At 39.8% G+C, this 24,506-nt stretch overlaps 1 protein-coding gene across 5 annotated transcripts in view; it reads left to right on the top strand.

Annotated features, from left to right (window-relative positions):
- Positions 1-4,171: 4,171 nt before the first annotated feature.
- Fxr1 (FMR1 autosomal homolog 1) overlaps positions 4,172-24,506 on the top strand; it is a 49,453-nt gene continuing 29,118 nt past the window's right edge. For 2 of the 5 annotated variants that reach the window (XM_085682338.2, XM_085682337.2), the window contains exons 1-3: positions 4,173-4,308; positions 22,363-22,415; positions 23,352-23,445. In XM_085682338.2, the coding sequence (XP_085538464.1) occupies positions 4,258-4,308; positions 22,363-22,415; positions 23,352-23,445 (198 nt within the window). In that variant the 5' untranslated portion in view covers positions 4,173-4,257. Of the gene's footprint in view, positions 4,309-22,362; positions 22,416-23,351; positions 23,446-24,506 lie in introns of all 5 variants that reach the window. The other 3 variants (XM_085682339.2, XM_085682340.2, XM_085682336.2) reach the window with 2 other exon arrangements.

The raw sequence follows: 24,506 nt of genomic DNA, 5'->3' as shown, positions 1-24,506 counted from the left end.
TTTTGAAACCTTAAGGCTCAAACCCAGTGACACATCTCCTCCAACAAGGCTACACCTCCTAATCCTTTCCAAACAGTTCTTCTAACTGGGGTCCAAGTATTCAAATATATGAGTTGGGGAATATATGAGTTCTCATTGAACCACCACAACATCCATGGGAAAGTAATCACCCTTGCTGGATGCAGATCTCCCATGCAGCTGCTTTCAGGTCATCATCCGAGTTCCTGTCGGTTGCCACTTCTCCCATTGCTCTATCTCTTTAAATCCCACACACTTGGCCAATTTGAAATGTCCTTGAGACAGATTCTAGAGGAACTTCTGTGTTAAAAGGACTGGTAAAGGAACTAAGGGAGCACACGAGGGCTCACTCAGTGGATAAAAGTGCTCGCTGCCTGGAGTTCTGAGTTCAATCCCTGGAACCTATGTAAAAGATGGAAGGAGAGAACTGACTCCACAAACTTGTCTTCTGAACTTGGTGAACACCCATCCACCGACCCACACGCATACATACTAAAATAATGACAAATATAAAGTTATTTTAAATTTATGTCATGGGTCATCATAAATAAATGACAGGGGCTGCAGTTAACAATCTGACTGTTGGAAACAGAAAATAAAGGGTTTACATCTTACTTTTTGTCACCTAGGACTGTGAACTTGCCAGAGTCACTAGATGCTAGCTAAGCTCCGTTATTTGATGAAAATCAATCTACCTAGAAGGAGTATTGAAATGTGGGCTGAGAGTCTAGATAAAAATGTTTTTAGTCTACAAGGTCTGAAGAAGACCAGCTCTAACTTTTCAGAGTTTATACCATCTAGAAGACTTTGGTTTAGGTCAAGTAGAACTTTACACAGCTCCAATCTAAACAAAGAAGCAACATCCTAAACAATATATTAAAGACAACAATAGAGAAGAAAGGGGGAGGTGTTGGCGGAGGTTTCTCTCCTGTCTGGTCCTGCAATCAACACACAGAAGCAGTATTATTTACAACACTGTTTGGCCAGTCACTTATGTGTAGTGCTAGCTAGCTCTTATATCTTAAATTAACCCATTCCCATTATTTTATATTTTACCATGAGGCTCATGGCCTACTGGCAAGGTTCCAGCTGGCAGCTTGTGTCTTTCTCCTCTGGCAGCTACATGACTTCTCACTAACTCCGCCTACTCTCTCCTCCTCTATCTGCTTGGAATTCCCACCTTGTCCTATTCTGCTAAGCCACTGACTGAAACAGATTTATGCATTAGACAATAAAAGCAACACATAGACAGAAGGACTTCCCACACCAGAGAGGGAGAGGGAGAAGGAAGAGGGAAGGGGGAACTTCCTGAAGGAAAGCCAGAGGATGTATTGCCTGTAGGTGGCCAAACATGGAACCACTCTGGAAGTCTGACCATTTCTCAAGTGGCAAAACATTGAGTAATCACAGCAGGAGTCAGCACGTAGATGTCTAGGTAGATAGCCCAGAGAGATGAACTTCAAAAACTTAAACATGAATTCGTACAGCAGTGCCATTGTCCACACAACTTGTGTCCTGAGAGCCTTACTAGGGACACTGAGAAAATAAAAATAATAATGATAGTCACACAGATGCATACAGTGAGTCTGGATCAGGTGGGGTTCTGTTACATCTGCAACTTAGAACCTCAGCATGTTTGTTAGGTTCAGCACAGGGTGGAGGTGGGGGCGATGAGCTAATCTCAGGAGGCTAAATCTCCTCTGGGAGGAGGAAGCCGAAGTCCCTAGTCTTTTCACACACTGATGTGGTGGAAAACTCTTGAACCTGGCTTTGCCACATTGTTTCCTGTGCGAGAGGCCTTGGAAACCTTGACACTGCCATGCCCCTGTCAACAATACACATTCACTCACTCATGTCTTCCTCCATCTCCTACACAGCAGAAGCACTCATTAGCACTCGGTGAGTTCGAGGCCAGCCTGGTCTACTGACAGACTTACGGGACAGGCTCCAATACTACAGAGAAACTAGGTCTTGAAAAACAAAACAAATCATATTTAGTTCATGCTTATGAGTGTTTTGCTTGTTTGTATGTCTGTGCCCATTCTTGGTCCTGGAGACTCCGAGATCAGAAAAGGGTGTTGGATCCCCCTGGAAATGGAGTTATATATGGTTTTGAGCTGCCCTGTAACTGCTGAGAATCAAACCTCAGTCTTCTCCAAGAACAAGAGTTCTTAACTGCTGAGCCACCTCTTCTGCTTCAGTCTTTTGTGTTTGTTTGTTTGTTGTTTGTTGTTTTGAGGCAAGATCTACATATCTGTCCTAGAACTAGCTGTATAAACCACGCTGGGCACCCACTCCAGCAACATTACTTTTAACAGCTAAGAGACTATGACTCAACTATCAACGGAGTTCTTTTTGTTTTGAGAGTCTCTTGTAGCCCAGACTGGCCTGGAACTGGCACTACAGCTGAGGATAACCTTGCGTTCCTGATCCCCTTGCATTCTCCACAGAAATGAATTACTAGCATGCGCTACTACACTGGGCCCTCACATGAGCGATGAACAAAAAGGCCTCAAGTAGAGAGTGATGTGTGTATCTTATGGCAGAGTGTATGGTTAGGGTGTGAACCTGGTTTCAATTCTCAACACCCTGACCCTCAAAACATACTAAAAAACAACACTGACAATATGTGATATACTTATACAATGGTGACATTATGACAGAAATGTCAATACCTAGCAATACCATGAACCTTGAAAATACTATTCTAAATGGAAACCAGTCACAAAAGCATATGTAGTAACAGGAAACACCAGTGTTATTTATTGTTTGTAATGAAAATGTTCAAAATTGGTTATTTAGCTACTGAACTTTCAGTTTAAAATGGGTTAATTTTTTTTTTTTTTTTTTTTTTTTTGAGAGACAGGGTCTCTCTGTTGCTTTGGAGCCTGTCCTGGAGCAAACTTTTGTAGAACTGGCTGGCCTCGAACCTCCCAAACTGCTTGCTTCTGCCTCCCTAGTATTGGGATTAAAGGCATGCATCACTATCGTCAAGCAAAATGGGTTAATCTTATGTAAAGAAAATGTACTTAAAAAAAAAAAAGTCAAGGAGGAGCTGGGTGTGAGGGCTCACATCAGTAAACCCAGCACTCTGGAGGCCAAGGCTAGAAAATGGTAGGCAATTCGGAGGCCATCTTGGGCTGCTTAATTAGACTTCTGTCTACAGCAACAGACAACGGTGAGCAGCTGAGCAGCAACACATGTCTGTAATCCCACCCAGCACCTGGTGGAAGGAGGCAGGGTGGTGAATTTGAGGCCAGCTGGATTACACAGTGCAATCCAAATAAAGCAAAGAAAAATATACCGCCTCTCCTTTGGAAACGGCCATGTAAGAACACACAACTGAATTCTACAAGAAGTATTTCCAAAAACCTTGCTTTTGTAAGTTTGGTACTAGCTTATCAAAATAAAGCAAGTAATAGTACCATCATGGTTTCAGAGCTGGGGGTAGGTTGTGGCAAAGTCACACAACATGGTTCTTGGATCGTATTTGCAAAACTTCACATGTGTTCTGCATCAGGGGCAAATACATTTCCTCATTGTTCAAAAAAAGTCTTTGAAAAGTAATCCCAGCACTCTGGGGGCCAGAGGGAGGAGCTCTGTGGGTTCAAGGCTAACCTGCGCCCAAGAGGCTACAACGCCGGCAAAATCCCCCCCAAAATTCGCAAGTCCCCCAGTCTCTCCTAACGTACTAAGGTGACCGTGCTCGGCCGGGAATAGGTGCTGAGCTGACTTCGCGCAAGGCGAGGCCCGTGAACCGTGTGGGGATGGGGGCGAAGCGCGAGCCCCAGGGCGGCCTTCCCGGGTTCGCCGCGGGAAAGGCTCCTCACTGGGAGGGCCTGAGGCGAGGCCGCCCGCCCGAGGCTCCAGAGGAAGGTCGTGAGGAGATGCTTCCCCGGAGAGCTTGGGCCAGCCACGAGCTCCTGCGCGTCAGGCCGCGGCTCCTGCCGGGCAGATCCTGAGGGGAGCGTCGGCGGGCGCGCCCGGGCGGGTCCGCCTCCCTCATTGTGCGCGAGCCGGGACGCGCGGGAGTGGGCGTGGGCGGGCCGGCCCGCCGCAGGGAAGCCGCCCGAGCACCCGCGCAGAGCGGCGCCGCAAGCGGAGAGCCCGGGAGCGGGCCGGGAGCGTCCCGCCCTCCCGCCCGCCCGCCCCTCCCCCGCGGCGCTCGCCCCTCCCCCCTCCTCCCCTCGCGTTGGAAAGTTTCTAGAATCTCTTCCCAGCGGCCTTTGCGGTTCCAACATGGCGGAGCTGACGGTGGAGGTTCGCGGCTCCAACGGGGCTTTCTACAAGGTACGGGCCGCGGGGCGGCCGGGGCGGGAGCTGGGCATCGGGAGCGGGGGCAGGGGACGCCGGGGACCCCGGGGGCCGAGGCGTGGCGGCGGCGGGGGACAGCGGGTCCGCGCTGCTGGCGTCTGCCCTCGGCGCGGTTTAACGGTCTCGGGGGCCCGGGCTCCGTTATGTTTGGAAACAAGGCGGCGGGCGCCGGCTCTGCCTGCTGCCCGGGAGCGCCGCGGGCTGAGGCCTCCGGGACGCGGGCGGCCGGGCGGGAGGCACGGGGCTGGGGTGCGGGCGCGCCGGCGGAGGCCTGGCCGGGCGGGGGGCGCAGACGGCGGCGGGCAGCTCACTGGGACCCCGGGGCGGCCGGGCCTGCGGGGCTCCTGTCGGCCTCGCCCGCGGCGTCGTGGGGGACCCGAGGCTCACCCCGGTGTCTCGCCGTCCCGGGGCCCTGCGAACCCATGGCGTCCGCGGGGAGAGCGGGCGAGCGGCGGGCCGGGGTGCTTGCGGCCTGGGGAGCGGGCGGCCCCTCGGCCGGGGAGAAAGGCGACTTGTGAAGGCGGGGTTCAAAGGTGACCCGAGGCCAGGCGGCAGGTGGGAGGGACGCGTTTCTTCACAGCCTGATGCGAAGGAAGTATTTTTTGTTGTTGTTGTTTTGCTTTTTTTTTTTTTAAATCCACTTCTATGAGGTTCTTTTTGTTTCTTTGAGAGGAGGCCGTGCCCTGCTGCCGAGTCTGGACTGGGTGGCGGAAAGAGACGTCTAGAGTAGAGGAATTCGTAAGGGACTTCACGGGGGGGGGGGGGGGCACCAAGTTGAACACCAAGTCCGGATAGTTTATTTTCCCCTTAGTAACGGCCCCTTCTCCTCATTTCTTTTTTTTCGTAAGTGCGCGAGGATCTCAAATCAATACAAAACCTCCCCAGCTGTTGTCTGTCAGTCATTCTCGGAGCCAGCATCTCAAATGTTTGAGAGTCTTGGCTATTTTTATGAAGGCCGCCTTCTAGTACATGAGTATTGTATGTACGTAGAATGATTTCCCACAGGTTCTCATTTCAGCGCATCCTTTCTTCCAGAGGATCTTATTCGGTCTTAACTATTTCCTAATTTGCAATGTTTTGTTTTTCCTCTTTTAGCTTGCTGATTAGCTCTGTGGCTTTGATTGGTCACGTGGTAATAACATAGGCAGCTGCTTGTTGACGAAGAATGAAGGATCTAATATATATTTTTAATTTCATGATTGTAAATTTCCTAGGGTGGGCAACAAAGGTAATAATGACTGCTGAAGTCTTTATTGTGGCCTATTAGCTTGTAGCTGGCTTCCTCAGTGTTCCAGGTTTAAAACTTGATGTCAGCCTAACGATCCCAGCAACACTTGAGTAGACACTAAATGATTGCAGATATGGTTAGCTGAGCCACAGGGAATGGACTTAAAATACTTTGCTGCCTAGATAAGGTCACTATTATGCATCATCTTCCTGCCTTATGGAAGTTTGTTTTTACTGTTTGTCAGTAGGGTTTTTAGAGAGTATAGACAGGCTTTTTTACCTTGCACATTGAAAAGTTTGTTTTAGCCAGTTACTGTGCATCGTGTAGGCAGTAGAAAATCATTTCTTTACTGTCCTCTGTGTCATTCTTCAGTACAATATAGTCGGTTTGGCTTTTTGTAAAGTTTCTTTGCGGTCTTTTGGTGTCTTTTTTTTTTTTCCAGTCCGTTCACGAGTACCCCTATTGGAACTCTGAAATATTAGTAATTGATTATGGTTGTATTGACGATTGAACCTAGAATGTTGTACATACTAAGCAAGTGTATTTTACCATCAATCTGTGTTCTGACCCCTTTATTTTTTTTTCTTCTGCTTTGAAAGAAAGTTGTCCAGACTGGCCTTGAACTCGCTCAGCTATCTGGTAGTTCATGCTGGCCTTGAACTTGCAGTCATACTTCAGTCCTTGGGTAGCTAGAATTACGCGTCTGTACCACAGGACCCAGTTTATTGATCCCTTTCCTACTCTACATATCTGATCCTACTTAGACTGGACTCCACTCATTTTTAATTCAGAATGAGATGGGGATTTGATAAAGGTTGTGAAGGACATTTCGTCATATTTTTGTGTACTTTGGACGGTTGGAATTTTTCCTTCTATAATCAATTGTGTACTTTGTAGAAGATAAAGTTTTCAGGACTCTGAAATATAAAAATGGTAAAGAGGAAGAGTGAGCCCTAACTAGAAGTAAATAAATGTTAAAGATTTGTACTTCATTATCTTGTAATTGACTCATGTAAAATGGATTTGAAGTACAGTGGTCTGAAATATGTTTTATATGTTTATGCAGTGAAATTATCCACTTGGTTTGTGTCCATTCTCCCTTGCTTCCCCGCATCTTAGGTTTCTTAAGGAAAAATTCAGAAGAATCCCCAGGGTGGAAAGGTTTCCCAGTGGAAGGAAAACCTTTCTCTTTTGAGTTTGAACCTGGCCAGAGCCTTCTCTAAAGGTGCTTGGTAAGAGTTCTGCTGCTGAGCTCCACCTTTACTCTCATTACTTTGAGGCAAGTTCTAAATTGTCTACAGTGGCCTTGAACTTACTATCCTTCCTCAGCCTAACTAATAACTGAGATTGCAGGCACATATCACCAAACCTGGCTGAGAAAATTCTTACCCCACAGCAGCTCATTGTTTTCTGTCACTTCAGTTTTTAAAATGGGGTTACATACTGCAAGACAGCTTTTGTTTCCTTTTTCAAAACAAACTTTCTGAATGTTTTGATCAATGCTGACATTTGTGTACCATCACAAACATCACGATGAAAGGATAGAATAGTTGTATCATCTTTTACGTTTCCTGGTTACCCCTTTAGCCTCTAGGGTTTCCTGTCTTCATAGTTCTGTCTCATCTAGAATTTCATATGTGTAGAATTAATTAAGCAAAATAATACCTAGTGTTTGAGCTTGGCTTCTATTTAGCATAGAGGATTTTTTTCTAAGTTTAGAAGATAATAAATAGTCAAGAAATTTTGGAAGTGGAAAAAACTAGAAGTAGAAGTTGTTTATAGACTCGAGCTGTTCACGTTTTTATTTTGTTCTTTTTTTTAAGTTGTGATTTTCAGTGTATGGGTGATTCTGAAACTCTGAATTTATGAACTGTTAATTAACACTCTCCACTTGGTGGAAGTGCAGGGACACAGGCCTTTGGCCCTGTGAATTGTCATTTGAGAGTCTTGAGAGGCAGCTTGGTGCTTTGAGCTTTGTGGTCAGTATTGCCTTGAGGCACGGCTCTTAAATATTGAGTAAATCGAATAAAACTTCATAAATTTAAGAGTCAGTGAAGAGCTGAAGATCTGAAGAATAGTACCCAATGCCAGGACAGCCCTTTATTTAGAAAAAAGAAATCCATACATAAATAGTAGCAAGGTAAACATACTAAACAATGTGCTAAGCATATTGCTTTTGCTATTAAAAACGTATCTATAATAATTAGAGTTGTCTCTGCAGCTCTCTAACTCTAGGAATGGGAAAGAGTGGGAAGATGATGTAAAACACTTGGTGGCTGTGTGTAATTTGATAAAACATAACTTGCTTCTATACATTTCCTACCTAAAGCAAAGTGCATTTTTAGAAAGCTCAGTGAGATAGAATGTGTTACTGAAAAGAGATAAGAATGTATATTCTATAATTTATTCAAGCAACAGAGTGGCTTGATAGGAAGGATACTTAAAATTGTGCATCTGTTGGTAACAATTCTATGTGTGATAAATATCCTTGGTTCTGTTTCCTAGTACAGTGATAAAATTCCCTGAAAAAGCCGCTTATGGGAAGAATGGTTTATTAGGCTCACAATTGGAGGTTATGGTTCATCATTGAGGGAACTTGATTCATCTCATCATATTACTTCCAGTCAGGAGCAGAGAGTGGTGCATTAACGCGTGCATGTATACCTGTGCTCAGCAGCTCCCTTTCTTTCTCTACACCTCCCTGGACAGGGAATGTTGCTACCCACAGTAGGTGAGTCTTTCCAGCTACTCAAAGTAGTCCTTCACAGACATACCCATAGACCATATTAATCTACGCAATGTTTGATAGAGATAGAGAATGTTCCTGGGTAATTTCTAGATTGTCTAAAATTAATAATAAAAATCAACTGTCACATACTCCATTACCCCAAAAGCCCCTTGTGTATATTTTCAGCATTCACGTGCTTTTTAGCTGATGTGTATGATCTAAATGTATATGAACAGAGCCCTTGGTCTCATGTGATCCTCTTGTCTTAGTCTCTAGACAAGCTTTGTCTGCAAGTGTCATGCCCAACTCTGTGACATGAAATTTTGTAACGTCATTGCATTGTATATTTTTGGGCTGAGCATATTTTAGTTGCACCTGTGGCTTTAATGCTTTATGCCTGAGGTGGATACTTCCACATTAAATAACAATTTTAAATAGATGTTGAGCAAGTCAATCAGTTTTTGTCTCCTGTGGAGGAATTTTTCTGTCTGTATAGGTGAAATGAAATTTGGGGTCCTTTCTATAGTAGATGAAATTAATTACATTTAGAGCTCTTAATGTCTGGCTTTAACTGTATAATTGACACATCTTGAAGAATTGTAGATCTATAATTCCTTATTTAACTTATGTTAAAAGTAAAAATTGAGATCAATAATGAAGTTGTGCAGTAGGTATTTTATCACTGATGACAAACGAAATTAACAGTGAAGGAGTGGTGTGCTGAGGACATAATGACTTCAGTGAGTACAAAATCTTAGTTGGAAACCAGGTCTGGTGCACATGCCTTAAATTTCAGCCCTTGGGAGGCAGAGGCAGGAACATCAGCATTCTAGGTTGGAAAACAGACAGTGAGAAGATAGATGGATCAGTGGGTTAAGGTGCTTGCTGCCAAGCATGGCAATCTGAGTTTAATCTGGCAGTCCACATGATGGGAAGAGAACAGACTCCCTCAAGTTCTCTAACCTCCACACACAATAGTTTTTATTTTTTTTTTAACTTCCAGGTCAGTGTAGGCTAAACTAGTGATGCTCGTACAACCATGTCAACCAACTCCTCTCACCAGCAACTCTAAATGTAGTATTTGAGAGAGAAATGGTAGCTTCCTTAGTATTAGAACTCTTTGTTAAAATGTATAGATTCAAATATATTTAAGATGAATTTGCATCGTACATATTTAAAATACGGCTTTTGTAAATATTAAAACTTTAAATGGAAATGAATGGTCTCAATAACTTGAGCTTTGAGACAGGCTTTGAATTTGCAATTCTGCCTTAACCTACTGAGTTACTGGGATTACAGATGTGTACAACCATACCCAATTTGTAGTTTTTATTTCGTCCAGGAATAGCGACCGAATGTGACTGTTTGCAAGGGGAAGGAAAGCTGTAGGCTTATTATTTTGAGACAGGGTCTGAACTATTTCAGGTGGACTTGGAATTTGCTCTATGTGCTGCCCAAACTGCCCTTGTACTAAGAATTTTCCTGTCTCCACTACTCCATTGCTGGGAGTATAGGCATGCACTGCTATCCCTGACTATTGGAGTCATTGTTTTATTTATAGGAGAAATACAGAATAAAACATATGAAGACAAAAGCTATAAAAAGGGTCCAGAAATAGACATGGCTCAGATCCTTTTCTTTATTTACCTATATATTTACGTATCATGTTTGAGTGTTTTTTGTAAGAGAATAGCTTGCTGGCCTGTTGTTTATTAGATGTTCTGTTAGGCTTCCATATGTATTTCCTGCATACTCAGACACTTCATGAGGTATGGTTTTGTGCAGATTTTTTATTTTTGAGACAGGGTCTTACTGTGTAGCACTAGCTGGCCTGGAACTCGCTATAGTTTGTGTTAGTCTGGAAATCCCAGAGATCTACCTGCCTCCTCTTAGGGAATGATGGGATATAAAGGTGTATACTGCCATACCTGGTCTATGAGGTATGCACTTACTCATTTTATATACAAGGAGTTGATGATGATGCAGTATCTGAAGTGGCATTTAACTGTTTTTCACTTCTGGTTGCTTAGTTTATGATACTCCCTAAACTTCTTCAAAGGATAGTTTTGAGTAATGAACTTTGTGTATGTGTTTGTGGATGGATAAGTGCCACAGGCGCCGTACCAGTGTAGAGACTCAAAGGCCACCTTTGTGAAGTCAGTTCTTCAGGTCACCAAGCTTGGGTGACAAGTGCCTTTATGTGCTGAGCCATTTTTGTGAGACTGAATTTAATAGATTATGACCTACTGATTGTGTTTTCTACCATACTATTAAGAATGATTCGTTTTAGTTTTCTCATCTGAAGTATAAGCCAATGTAGTTTTCCGACATTTGTAAAAGTGGCTGAAGTTCTGTGAGTTCATTCAGAGGCTGTCCAGCTCCAACAACAACTAGTACTTTGAATTGAGACTGCTTCTTAGGTGCTGCTTGGATGTTGTTCATGTGCATTTCTAGTTTAGTCTCAACCACAGTGAAACAAACAGTAAACACCATTTGGGGAAATCTGAAGCCCTGTTGGAGCTCCAGAAATCAGGTCGATTCCTGATTCCTAGTCTGTATTTGCCTTTCTGGAGCTTATTTTCTTTAACTGTTACAGTATTATATGTGTGTGTACACACACACACACACACACACACACAGTGTTTTGAGGTAGGATCTCTCAGACTTGCTGTGTGACTGAAAATGGTTTTGCATTTCTAATCTTTCTGTTTCCTAAATGTTGGGATTGTAAATTTGTGCTACCTACCATACCCAGTTGTTATAGTGTGATTTTTCTTAAGTACAAATAAGTAGTTTTTGAAATTATTGCTAGTTGTAAATTAATAATAAATTGGGAATGTGTAGATTTAGGTTGATTTCTATTACTTTTGCTTTCTAAGAATGTGCTCCTTTTTCAAAATGGTAGCTAGCAGCTACTGAACTGAAAAATACTAGTCAGAATTGAGGTAGTTTGAAAGAGGATATACCATATTAACGGTTTTTAAAATACTAATTACATATTAAAATAATATTTTGGGCATATTTAAGTATGCTAAAATTTTACCTATTTTCATTTATTTTGATATGGCTATTTTAAGTTACATGCATGATTCATATTTTATTTCTGTGGGATGGTTACATCCTCCACAGTTGTTCACCTTTCTGTTACTGTGTATGTAAAATACTTTGAAATATTTGAAATGCACATACATATTAGTGTAAATGAACTGCCTGTTCAGAATTTTTCCTGGCCATGGTAGAAATGAAACTCTGAGCCTTGCCTGTATCAGGCCAGTGCTTCATCTCCAGCCCTCAAGTAATGTTTTTATGATACAGCATTTCAGTAATTTTGCACTTAGTATTTTTGAATACCAAGACTTTAAAATGGAGCTTTTTTGGTGGGTGGTACTTAGCTCATGAAGAGGGATAAAGTGCTGCAGCAGCTTTTTCTAGGACTAGGTTTTCAAAATAATAGCTGGACTATAACAAAATTATGAAACAGAATATTGCTTTGTTAATCTGAACACAGGCATGTGTATATATAGTTTTATAATTCATTTGTCTTTGAAAACCATGGTAAAATTGAACTATCCTTAAATCTTACATTGACTTAATAGTGAATTTCTGTTCATTTTGTTCACGGCAAACACAATTACTTATGATATCAGATTTCAAAAAAAAAAAACAACAGAAAAAACCCTTATTCCTGCCTGGTGGTGGTGGCACATGCCTTTAATCCCAGCACTCTGGAGGTAGAGGCAGGTGGATCTCTGTGAGTTCGAGGCCAACCTGGCCTACAAGAGGTAGTTCCAGGACAGGCTTCAAAGCTTCATCCTTACCATGTTTGCACAACCCATTTGGGAAAGTAACTGGAGAGTTCTTGGTAATGCTGATGAAGCTTACAATAGTAGCTTCAGTATATATTCGAATAAATAAAATTAGTCTTGGCTTCTGGACACAGGTAATTTGTTGTGTCATCTTAGTGGTTCTCTATATACAAAGTTACGTCTTTTCGAATTGGTTCTAATTGAACATTTTAAATGGCTTTTTTAGTGGTTATGCAATGATCTGGTCACAAATTCTCATTGCCACAACTTCTTGGTGCACAGGGAGGTAACTGAAACTTCAGTGCTTTGCAACAGGAAAGTTAGGGGAGTTTTGGGTAGCCATGTGGAAGCATTGAGTCATTTTATTTCAAGAACTGTTTACAGTGGTAGTTGTTTGTATTTTGTCTTATTCTCATTGCCTCGTGTTTAGAACAGTTAAGTGTACAGTGCTGATGCACAGGCTATTGTTATTAATTTTTGTTTGCTTGTTCTCAGACCAAAACCAGAATCTCATGCAACTAGCAACTCGTCTATGAAGGGTTGCTTTTGGTAGTTTTTTCTTTACTAGAATTTGTTCAGTAATGTAATTATTTAATAATACCTGCAGACTTTATTTATAGAGCTTGTATCCATTGATTTTTTTTTTAAACTAATTTTTACTTAGTAGATTTGTTATGTAGCTTTTTCAAAATAAGTTGTTCAAAATAAGAGTTTCTTTTGAAAAAGAGGTTCACAATGTAGTTCAGGCTAGCAAACTTGGAACCCATGTGGTATCTTCTAAGTCCCTCCACTTCCATAACAGCTGGGGATATAGGCTATTGTGGTTGACTAAGGACAGAAGTTGTTGTTAAAAAATTAGGGTTTCACTATGTTGTCTAGCCTGCGCTCTTAATTCACGGTCTTTCTATCTTATCTTTCTAAAGTGCTGGGATTACATGCCCAACAACACACATTTTAAAAGATAGCATTTCTATATATCGATGTTCACATAGTCTTTACATGTGTAGTTTATTATTGATGTGATGTAAAAATTTGATTCAGTCTAAATATTTTCCTTTTTTTTCTCCTGGTGTTGGTGGTTGATGTTTTTTGTTCCTTAATTTCAGGTAACCCTGCCTATAGTCACCTAGGTAACCTTGCTTAGAGCCAGATAAATGTGATTCCAGATTTATCTCTTTGCTCATAGCATTGTGTGTGTATACACATTCAGAAACAAATGTAGAGTTTTTCAGTGTGCCCATAAAAAACTAGAATCACGATTTAACATTTGCATACAGTATAATTTGTAGATTACATCAGTGTAAGACTATTCAGACATTTGTCAGTACTCAGTCTGTCCCCGGTCCCCCCCCCCCCCCCCCCCCAGTATCTGTGTTTCCATTGGGTAGATTCCAAAGAAGGGTAGTTTAGGAACTGTGGTGATGGCTCAGTTGATAAAGTGCTTGCCACAGATGTAAGGACCAGAGTCCAGAAACTCAGCATCCATATAAATGCTGAGTGGGCGTGACCATCTGTCTATAATCCCACAGACAGGGGTATCCTTCTTGGTAAGCCCAGAGTAGCTGAATTGGTGAAATCTAGGTCCAAGTGAGATCCTTTGGCTCAGTGAAGAAGGAAGAAAATAATTGAAGGAAGATAACCTTATGTCAGTCTCTTGCCGACCCACATGCACACAATAATAGGATAGTTTGGAAAGAATCTTAAAAACTGCAGAAAAGTTACTTTTTTCTTTTCAAAGACAACCATATATATATATATATATATATATATATGGTATATATATATTTACCAGTTGATAGCTCTTCCTCTTAATATGTCCGAGCCAGAAAATGTTGATTTGCCTTTTGGGTTTGTTCTACAGTTTGCCTGACCTTGTCCGTTTTCCTGTTGGGATGTCTTTTTTCAGTTATTGAGATCTGTGTATTTATGGATATTAACAATGTAAAAGTGTATTCCCACAAAGATAGGCATCTGTGCAAGCATCAACTATTTAATAATAAACAGTTTGAATAGTTTATTTGTACATGGGGAAAATAAGTACTTGTGCTACTGGTTCATGACTTTATTTGGAGCCTTGGAATGAGTGGTGATATCTGGCATCCAGAATTGCTGGATTCACCCTGTGAATTGTTCCACAAAACCTTGAGTGCTCTAGGAAGATTCACAAAAGGCCCAGAAGAGGGAGAATTATGACTTGCTTGTTGTGGAATAAAACTAGTGAAAAATCTTGCTTTCTTGGGTTCTTTGATTTATTTATCACATGCTATATAGTGAATTTGAGACAGTTTTTTTTTTTTGATGAAACTGCATATTGTAGTGTCACTATTCAGTGAAGTTCTTTTTTCCTTGTCTTGGTAAGGGCCTTTCCCTGTGTCTTTAACTATAGACAGTCCAGAAACTGTTTTGAATCATATAAATTAGTAGACATTGAAGTTAAAGGGAGGTTTACTGCAGTGTTTTGAAAGTAAGGAGTAGTAGCATGATGTGCTCCTTGGCACGATTTGCATGTTTTTTCCCCTTTGTTTTACATAAGGTTGCACTCAAGTCTGGGAAGGCATAAGACAATTTCAGTTGAGGGTCTCATCTGAGAATACTGTTTTTAGATAGTGCCATTCTAGAGGCATGAGAAAGGCATTAATTCCCTACATGTAGTGGGTGGATGCCTAGCTGCATTGGAACCCTGATTATCGAAGACAGCTGTATTTTGTTTTTCCTTTCAGAAAATCTGTACATGTGTACATGTAGGGTAGGAAACTGTACAACATGATATGCCATGGTCAAGAGATTAAAATAGTTAAGCTAGGTTTAGAGTCCAGGGAGTTATTTGAGTGTGGTGACTCAAGCCAGGAAATTTAGCTCTTGGAAAGGCTGAGGTGGGGAGATTTCTGCAAATTCAACTCCAACCTGGGATTGTAGAATGTGATTAAAAAGCAACAACTAACCCAGAGGAATAGATGATTACCACGTAAAGGTTTGGTGTTTTGTGAGAGATCCATGCCAGTTTACTATACCTAAAATGATACCAGCTGCAAGAAAAAGGTGCTTATATTACTCTGAGGATTGGTTATCATTTAGTGCTTCCAAGAAACAACCTTTAATTTGGATACCTAAAATAGGAAATGCAGACTAAATAAGTTGCTTAAAGTACCATTCAACAGTTTGTTTTCAACGTGTCCTCTTGAGTGCCTTGGGGATCCTCTTATTACCAGGATCCCTCGAATGAATTGTCACTTTGCAAGTATTGATTCTGGTGCTTTCTTGATTTTTATTATAAAATATCAACAATTTTCTGCTAAGAAGCCTCTATTCTTCCTTAGAATACTTCATTGGTTTACTCAAATAATGACTCAAGTGACGGAGAAAAATTTCAAGCAAGCCAAGTCTGAGCCTGCCTAAGTGGTGACATGTGGTTATCAGCGATTTTAAGATGCCCTTATTTTAAAGAAGCATCCTGGTTTCAGAGATGCTGAATTGTGAGACTGGAAGTTACACAGGAGTTGGAAATGAACCTTTGAATAGACCATTAATTGCTCAAAGCCTGGCAAGTCATGATCCAAAGCAGTTCCATCAATTCAAGAAAAACAGAAGGCTTAGTCTTGTGTACATTATGCCAGCAGTGTTCTTTAACTGAGAGGATGAAGGGAAAGACTGCGGTAGTATCCAACACTCAACCTAGTGCTTTTATTTTATCTTATTTTACTGGTTTTTCAAGACAGGATTTCTCTGTAACTGTGGAACCTATCCTGGAACTAGCTTCTGCAGACAGAGTTGGCCTTAAACTCTAAAGAGATCTGCCTGCCTCTGTCTCCTGGGTGCTGGGTTTAAAGCCATACACCACCACTGCCCAGCACCTAGTTAGTGATTTTAGTTGAGAAGTTAATTTGGTTTGAGAACTGTATTCCTTACCACAAGTTTGCTTCAGGTCAAGAAGTAAGCTTGGAATGAAGTGTTCTTAATTACCTTTAATAAGAAATCAAATACATAAAATTATTTGTTTATCAAATCTAGAAAAAGTTGAAACATAATGCCAGAAAAACCAGTTACTAAACCTTTAAGAATATCTTATTGTTTGAAGGTAGTAGTAGTGTCAGTGTATGAAAATAAAGGCTAGATTTGTGACAGGTTCCATTTACCCATGGTGACTTAAGCGATTTTTTTGAATGATTTATTTTTGCTTTTAAAATTATTATTACAATTCTTTTAAAGATCTCACTGTGTAGACTTGGATATTCTAGGGGTTGCTATGTAGTTGAGACTGGCCGGAATTTGCAGAGATCTTCTTGCCTTTGTCTCCTGAATGTTGAAATTGAAAGTGTGTCATTTTTTTTTCGTTTTTATTTATTTTTAGTTAATGGATTGATTTTTGTTTTGAGATAGGGTCTCTATGTAGTTTTACCTGTCCTGGAACTTGCTGTGTAGACTGAACTGGCTTTGGGATTAAAGGCATGTGCCACCATACCTGGCTTGTTTTTATTTTTAATTGTGTATATGTGTCTATATGTGGGAGTGTATGTGAGTACAGGTTCCTGGGAAGGCCAGAGGCTTTGGATGCCATTGGAACTGCGCCGAAATTTTAAAATTACGTTTGCGTGTGTGCATGTTCTAAGTCTAAAAGACAACTTTTCAGAAGTCAATTTTCTCCTTTTACTGGGAGTTGGGGGTGGCTTCCCAGGATAGAACTCTGGTGGGCAGGCTGGGCTGCAAGTGCCTTTACCCATTTGAGTCATTTGCCTGCTCAACCAATGAGGATTTTTAATAGATTGAAATTTAAAGATCAGAACCACTATAGGATAACCACTGTAGGAGGCTGGTGATTGCTTACTAGTCTTGGCAGAGGACCTGGACTTGGTTTTCAGAATGAACCCATGTGGCAGTTCACAACCACCTGTAACTCTAGTTTCAGCAGACCCAGTGCCCTTTTCTGGCCTGTCTGGGCTTCTGTATGCCCCTGAGGCACATGCATTCATTCAAGCTCACACATACACATTAAAAAAAAAAAAAAAGCAAGTCTTACGTGATACATAAATCCCCCCCCCTTTTTTGTTTTAAATTAAGGATTATGCTAAGGCCTGGCTTCCACTTTAGGAAATTCTATTTGTTTTTGCAGTTTCTTTTGCTCCTGGTAATTTCTTTGCAATAGAAAACTTAAATCTTACAACAACTTTAAAATTTGAGTTCCTGTAGGATGTAAGTCTAGTATTTTTTGATCTAGACTACCATTCTAAGCTCCATTTTGAAGATTTAAGCTGTTCAGTTCCTGATTATAGTTAATGGTTTATTTGCGGGGAGCTTTGGTGTTTTAGTGTCTTTTTCCCATTTTGTAAGGCATGTAAATTAGTTTGTAGTGGGTTGCATAAGAGGAAGGCATTTGGTGGGGTCTTAAACAACCAGAAGTTTAATACCTGAACTTGAAGTCAGTTACTTTACAGTGAAGAATTTTTGTAGGTTCTATAATGCTCCAATGGATTTGACGTTGACACTAGGGCCTGGGAGCTGGAGACACTGCTGCATACTGCCATCTGCTGCAGCCTAAGAGCCCTTAAAGAGGTCTGACTGGAGTTGTTATTAGGGAAGACGTGTTAACACACGCTTAAAATACAGAGGTGCTCAGGGAAACAATGAGATGCACCAAAGTGTAGGTGTGGGCTTTTTGAGGGGTCACAACAGGAGAGAGAGAAATAATTTTGGTGGCTCTGAAGTTACCTTGATTTAGGATATCTGTTAAAGGAATGCCAAAATCCCTTCCCCCGTTTCCATTCTCTTTCAGAAAAATGAGGTTATAGGGTGTTTCTGGAGGTACTTTGGATGGGATTATAGCCTGATAGGGAAAATCCTACATCTTGAGGTTCTCATAAGAGAGTTCAGAGACATGTTCTCTGTAAAGTGGAAAAAGAGGACAGTGATAATTGGTCATATATATCAACAGGCGTTAAGCATGATTCTTTGCTATATGCAGGCAAATGTTAATTGGACTGGAATTCTTTACTCTTAGCTGGCCAGAAATTGATCGAATTAATGGCTCCTTCCCCTTTTCATGTCTTATTAATTTCCCTGTTCTCTTTGGCTTTAAGTTTAGTAGCAGTGGTTTCACAAGGGTGCATCTCTATAGCCTTTTTATTTTATTTTTATGTATTGGTGAAGGGGCTGGTTGGTATCAAACTCCCTTAACTGACCAAAGATGATCTTGAGTATTTTATAACCTGATCCCCCTGCCTTTACCTAGGATTTACAGGTTTCTTATGCATAGTGGCTATAGTAAAAGCTACATTGTATTTATATAATACATAAAATACATTAGTATTTTAAACATTAAAGCTTATTTAACTCAGATTTATGTTGGGAACATAATCTGCTTTCTTGTTTCATTATGAATGGATTTTTGATAATTTGTTCTATAATTATGAAGGTCTCCCACCATTTCTACTGGTTATATCAAACTTAATCCTCACTTGTTCCTTTATGAAAAGAACTCTTGAACAAATGAGATTTTTTTTAAACTACTATTTATAACCTCCCATGGAGCGAAACTTTGAATTTGTGTTTATGTATTGCTGCAGTTATGTTTTTCTCTACAATGAGAGGTCTGATAGATTCATAGATTAATAACTTTTTAAAACCCAAGGTTTATAAATCATTTGTTCAGATTAACATCAGACTTTAATTTATTTACACCATAGTTCATGGGTATGGCATCCTTCTTTACGATTTGATGTGATCAAGTTGAAAACCTGTTTTATTCTGTGCTGTCTTGTGTTCGTTTTTCAAGCCATTATGCTTCCACATAGGTACCTTAGGCAGATAATGTGAACACTGAGGAAAAGTTAAATATTCACAAAGCGAAGTTGGAGGGGGAAAAAAGCAAAGTTAGAATAAATTGTAAAACTCGTAACATCTTAGAAGTTTTTTACATATTAAACCTGTATTTTTCCCCTCTTGAATGATCTGTTTCCTTCTCATTGTTAGGTCTATCCTGATGTTCTTTTTGACGAGAATTTGGGGAATTTAACTTAGCTCACAGTTAAAATCACCCTCCTGTTCTTTTCTTTGTGATTATCATGGCTCATCTTTTAAGTAGGTTTGTGTTTGTGTGTGTTTTAAATTTTTGACTAGAAAGGACTTCTTTACACTGCGGCTATGAATACTTCATTTATATTTCCCCCCAAAATACTTAATTTTATTTTCTTCGCCCCCCTTTTTTTTTTTGAGGCAAATTCTCTTCTTTGGTATACTCTGGCTCTAAGCTCATTCTGTGGTGTCTAGACTGTCCTTGAATTCATTTTTTTTGCCTCAGCCTCTTGAACATTGGGAATATAGGTACACACTGTCATGCCTAACAGAATTTAAGTCTTTCAGCCAATTTATTTTGTGATGACACATTTTTGGGTGTGCTGAAAATTGAGTACAGGGACTTAACACAACTAAATAAGTGCTCTACTACTGAGTTTCCATTTAGTTTTGAAAACTAAATCTTTTAGTCTTGGTTGACTTTGATCCTGCTCTGCCTCCTGAGTACTGGTGTCACCACACCCAGCTTCATTTTCCATAATAAATAACCAAACATCCCAATACTGCTTAAAGATAATCTGTTCTTTTCTCCATTAAAATTCTTCTAAAGCCAAACACGATGGTGCATGCCTTTAATTACCTGAACTTGGGAGGCAGAGATGGGGTATCTGAATTTGAGGTTCCAGTATAGCCAGGATTATGTCCCCTGCCACTCCCCTTTTCTTCTAAATAATTTACTTGTTAGAGAAGCACTTTTGCAGTCACTTTAAAGTGTCTTCCCCTGTTAAGATCATTGAGCTTTAATGTAAGCATTATTATTTATTTGGTTAGTATAGTATATTCTTGTTTTCTATGGGCTTCCCCCTCCACAATTAAAAAGAACTTTTTTTTGAGGGAAGACTTTTGCTATTTTTTCTCCACCAATAGATTTTTCTTATAGCTGTTAATGGAAGCCCCCCCCCCCGTGCTCATTGTTTATATGTTGCAAAGTACGTTGTTTGTTAGTTAACTTGCAAACACACTGAATTATTTTTTAAATTCTTAGGGGAAATTGCCATAATTTGAGGACTGTTGGACTCAGTGGCAAGTATCAGGCCAGCAATAGTTACTTAGCAAGACTACTTAAAAAACAGTAACGACAAAAATTAATGGTCCTGGGTGTAATGGTCGAACTAAATTTTACGGAGATCTGGAGATTGGGAATAATAGATAGAAATAGAATCAGCCATAGCTTAGTATACATACAGGCCCTGGGAGAGTGGGCAGGAGGAAGCCTCTGGTTGGTAAGTCACTTGTAGTCTTACAGCTTGTCATACTGTGTGTATAGTGAGTAATAGTCCCATCTGCTACTTCTTTTGAGACTGACTGCAAAGATTTTTACGGGATTGCTGTTTGCTTCTCCTTCTGCTGGTTTATGTCTTGTAGTCTTCAGTTTGCTAATTGATAGTAGACATTTGAATATTGCTCTTTTAAATTGCTTTGTTACTTAACAAGCAGTTGCAGTGTTTGTCTTTTTATGAGTTATCTTGGCATAAACTTCAGTGTTAAGTAGATTTTAACCTTTAAGTTGTGCTTTGCCCGAGTACTAAGTGTATGTGTTTGTGTGGCTAGTCTTCAGTGTGTGTTTTGGAATTGTGTAAGTGTGAGAAGAATGTTTACTAATTGGCCACTGGGTTAAATTATATATGGAAGTTCTGGACTAGGGTTGAGTGATTTGTAGTTCTCGTTGACAGTAATGTTAAATGTTTTTAAATGCTAACTGTAATTACCCAATTGTCAAGTAGTACTTTTCCCTCTGGGTAAGAATTTAAACAAGCCAGGCTCCACCACAGTCCTTTGTTCCACTTAAAAACAGTTCTGTTTAGGTAATATATTAGACAAAAAATAAGTTCCTTTATGCTTTTTTCTTTCTTGGTTGATTGGTTGGTTCATTGGACAATAATAACCCTGACTGTTTGCTTAGTCATCTGATACTGAGAGTAGAGGTCTAATGGCGACTCGGTGGTATTAGTCAAATGAAGATAAGCACACTAACTCTAAAATTTATTTAAAGGCTAGAAAATGATCATTTTATGTTTATCGATAATAATATATGATGGTTTGGAGGCAGTATATTAACTGTAGCTAAATTTGAGAAAGAAAATTATTGTGTATGTGTCAGTGCAAACACGGGTGTGCTATATCATGCATGTAGAATTAACATTTGGAGTTAGCCCTCTTCCACTGTGGGTTCCCATGGTCTTGCTTGGTGGGTCCTTTTACCTGCTTAGCTGTCTTTCTGGCTCTGACTTTTTTAAGGGAAAGAAAAATAGGTGGGAAAAACATGTCTAAGATAATGCTAATTTTTAAAATGTAATGTTTTTCCAGACTTGGACTGTAATTTAATTATAGTGGAATCTGTTCTTAACTTTGTTAGGCACTTTGTTGAACATTATTTAAATTTTAATTTCTAATGTATGAGGCCTAATTAAGTTCATTAGATTAAAATTCTGTGTAAGTTCCAAAGTTAGGATGTTACCTGACTGAAGAGTTTGGGTTATTAACTACTAAGTTACTGACCTCTCAGTTGCCTTACTATTACTTCACCTAACTAATCCCTTCATTCCAAGGATGAGGATGTACTGTGTGTTTGGTTTGCTTATTTTGAGGTAGATGATAACTTTGTTATAAGCAGAGTTCAAGGAGGCTAAAGAACAGCTTTTTACAAATGAGAGAAATGAAAACCGAACTCACATATTACAATCTTTTCAAACCCTGTGGTTATTGGAGTGTGGTGTGTTTGTTTGGGTGAGTGAGTGTGTGTGTCCTTCTCATCTACACCTCTTCCTTTTCACCACTCCACCCAATTTCTTAACCCATCCTAGGCTGCCTTTCAACTTGGTATGTACCTAAAAATGACTTTGAATTTGTGACCCTCTTGGATTTCGTTATCACACTCTTGAATTGTTCTGGGGATGGATGGAGTGCTTTGAACATGCTAGGCGAGTATTCTACAAACTGAGCTGGGTGCTTTATTTCTCTCTTCTAGAGTCCTGTGTAGCTCCCTTCCTTGTCTGGTTTTCACTGTGTGTCTAAGGTGGCCTGGGACTTAAAGCAGTCTTCCTGCCTTAGCGCCCATAATGCTGGAACAGTCTTGTACCAACTGGTCTTCCTTGATCTGTGTTCTTTCATCATCCTGTAGTTTTGTTGTTTTTTTAATCTATTACAGGGTTTCAGAGTTAGGTAATAACAATAATACTGATGAGACTTTTTGTTTTATGCAGGGATTTATCAAAGATGTCCATGAAGACTCCCTCACAGTTGTTTTTGAAAATAAGTAAGTTACTGGCAGATCGAAATTTTTAAGATTGGTAATATTGAATGTTCCTATTGATGCTGGTAGGAAAATGATTCCGCTATGGAGTGGGAGTGCTTTGATTGATGCTCATGAGTTCTATGTCCAGTTTTGATAACCCTTCACTTGTTTTTGTATCTACAATCTACCTGCCATTTTCATATTGTTCTTTGCCAAAATATGTCTGTGGACTGTTTGTACTGAACTTGAACCTTGACTCTGAGAGCATGATAAGCACAAAGAAATTCTCATCTGAACTGTAAATTGTAAGATAATCCTTTAAAGTTTATTCATCTGATTGCTTTTCCTTCATATACCAAATGCATGTCTGGTGGTCTCAGAGGCCAGAAGAAGGTATTTCCTAGAAATGGAGTTACAGGTATTGGGTTCCTGTGTGTGTGCTGAGTCTTCAAGCAAATGCTCTTAGCTCCCAAGCTCTCTCAGCCCTAAACTACTAATATTTGTACTACTTTTGTGGACATGAACACTAAAGTTTTTATTTTGTTGTAATTTATGAAATTGTAGGGTTTTTTTACATCATATACTTGATCTCACCACTTTCATTTCATAGCTGTGAATACTATTTTGAACTTTGTCATTATTGAGAAATTAGCCTGTTTTGTTTGCAGGGTGATGATGTATTTGCCATTCTTAGGATAAGTAATTTGAAGTGTAATACGATCAGTATTAATTATAAAACTTATAGAGAATCATGCAAAAAACTGTTTTGCCTCAACTTATTCAAGAAATTAAAGAACTAAAGTTCTTGTTTTTCTCTTTGGGACATTCTGAATGATAAAAGCAACTTAAAAAAAAGCTATCTTAAAATGTATTTAGAGCATTAGACCGAGACTATATAGCTTTTCCATGTTAGTTTCTGCTAGAATAAAAGTACTAATTCTTTTTTTAATCCTTCAGTTGGCAACCAGAACGCCAGGTTCCGTTTAATGAAGTTCGATTACCACCACCACCTGATATAAAAAAAGAAATTAGTGAAGGAGATGAAGTAGAGGTATGTGTTTTTAAGCTTTCTTTATGGTGCATATTTTTTTGTTATAAATAAATATCTGTGGGAAAATCTGTAGCTGATGGATAATCATTCTCCTCCTCCTACTCTTAATTGGCAGTGACTGTAACGTAGTGTTACTGAAGACTTAAGTGAGAAATGGATTCATGTGTCAATGCTACTATTTTTAGCTTTGGTGAACTTGATAAAGTTTTTCAAAATGAAAGTTTATTAAAACATTAAGAATGATGGTACATTAATTAATTTTTAGATAAATCTAGAACAGAATCATACAGTGTTAATAGCTTTCTAAAGCTAATCTTTGTGGTTTGTGCTTCAGTGTCTTTGGTTGTTGCTGTGAAGGGACACCATGACCATGGCAACTTTTAAAAAGGAAAACATTTAATTATGACTGACTTAACAGTTTAGAGGTTTGTTTTTGACATGACAGGAAGCATGGAGGCATGCAGGCAGACATGGTGCTGGAGAGGTAGTTGCATCAGCAGGAAGAGTGAGATACTGGGCCTGACTTAAGAGTCTGAGACCTCAAAGCCCATCCCTAGTAACACTTCTTCCAACAAGGCTACACCTCTTAACAATGCCACTTCCTATGGGTCTGTGAGAACAATTTTCATTCATACCACCACAGTTCTATATGCATATGTTTATGAGCTGTTTCTTGGATAGTATAAGAATGTCTAGAAAATTAAAAAGTCAAAAACTAAAAAAAATTGTCACTCAGAACATAGTTCACACTTTTTTTTTTAACCCTCTTCCCCCACTGCTGGGTAGAAATAGATTTATATTGTACCTCTTTTTGTTTGTTTGTAACTTGCTCCCCTGCACTTGGAAGAAAATTCTGCTTGCCTGTCTATTCAGTATTAACTACTGATGGATATTTTTGCTGTTGCTTGGCATGGTGTTGCATGTATGTAATCCTAGCACTCCTTTGAGGCTGTCTTGGGTCATGTATGAAATCCTGTAATTTAAATTCCTGCTGCACAGAAAAAAATTGAAAATTATTTTTATAATCAATAACAGTGGTAAGTAAAGATACTTTTATTTTT

The sequence above is a fragment of the Myodes glareolus genome, chromosome 20 (assembly GCF_982192425.1).
Source record: "Myodes glareolus chromosome 20, mMyoGla1.1, whole genome shotgun sequence".
Taxonomy (NCBI): Eukaryota; Metazoa; Chordata; class Mammalia; order Rodentia; family Cricetidae; genus Myodes; species Myodes glareolus.
This window is presented reverse-complemented; position numbering and strand designations above follow the sequence as displayed.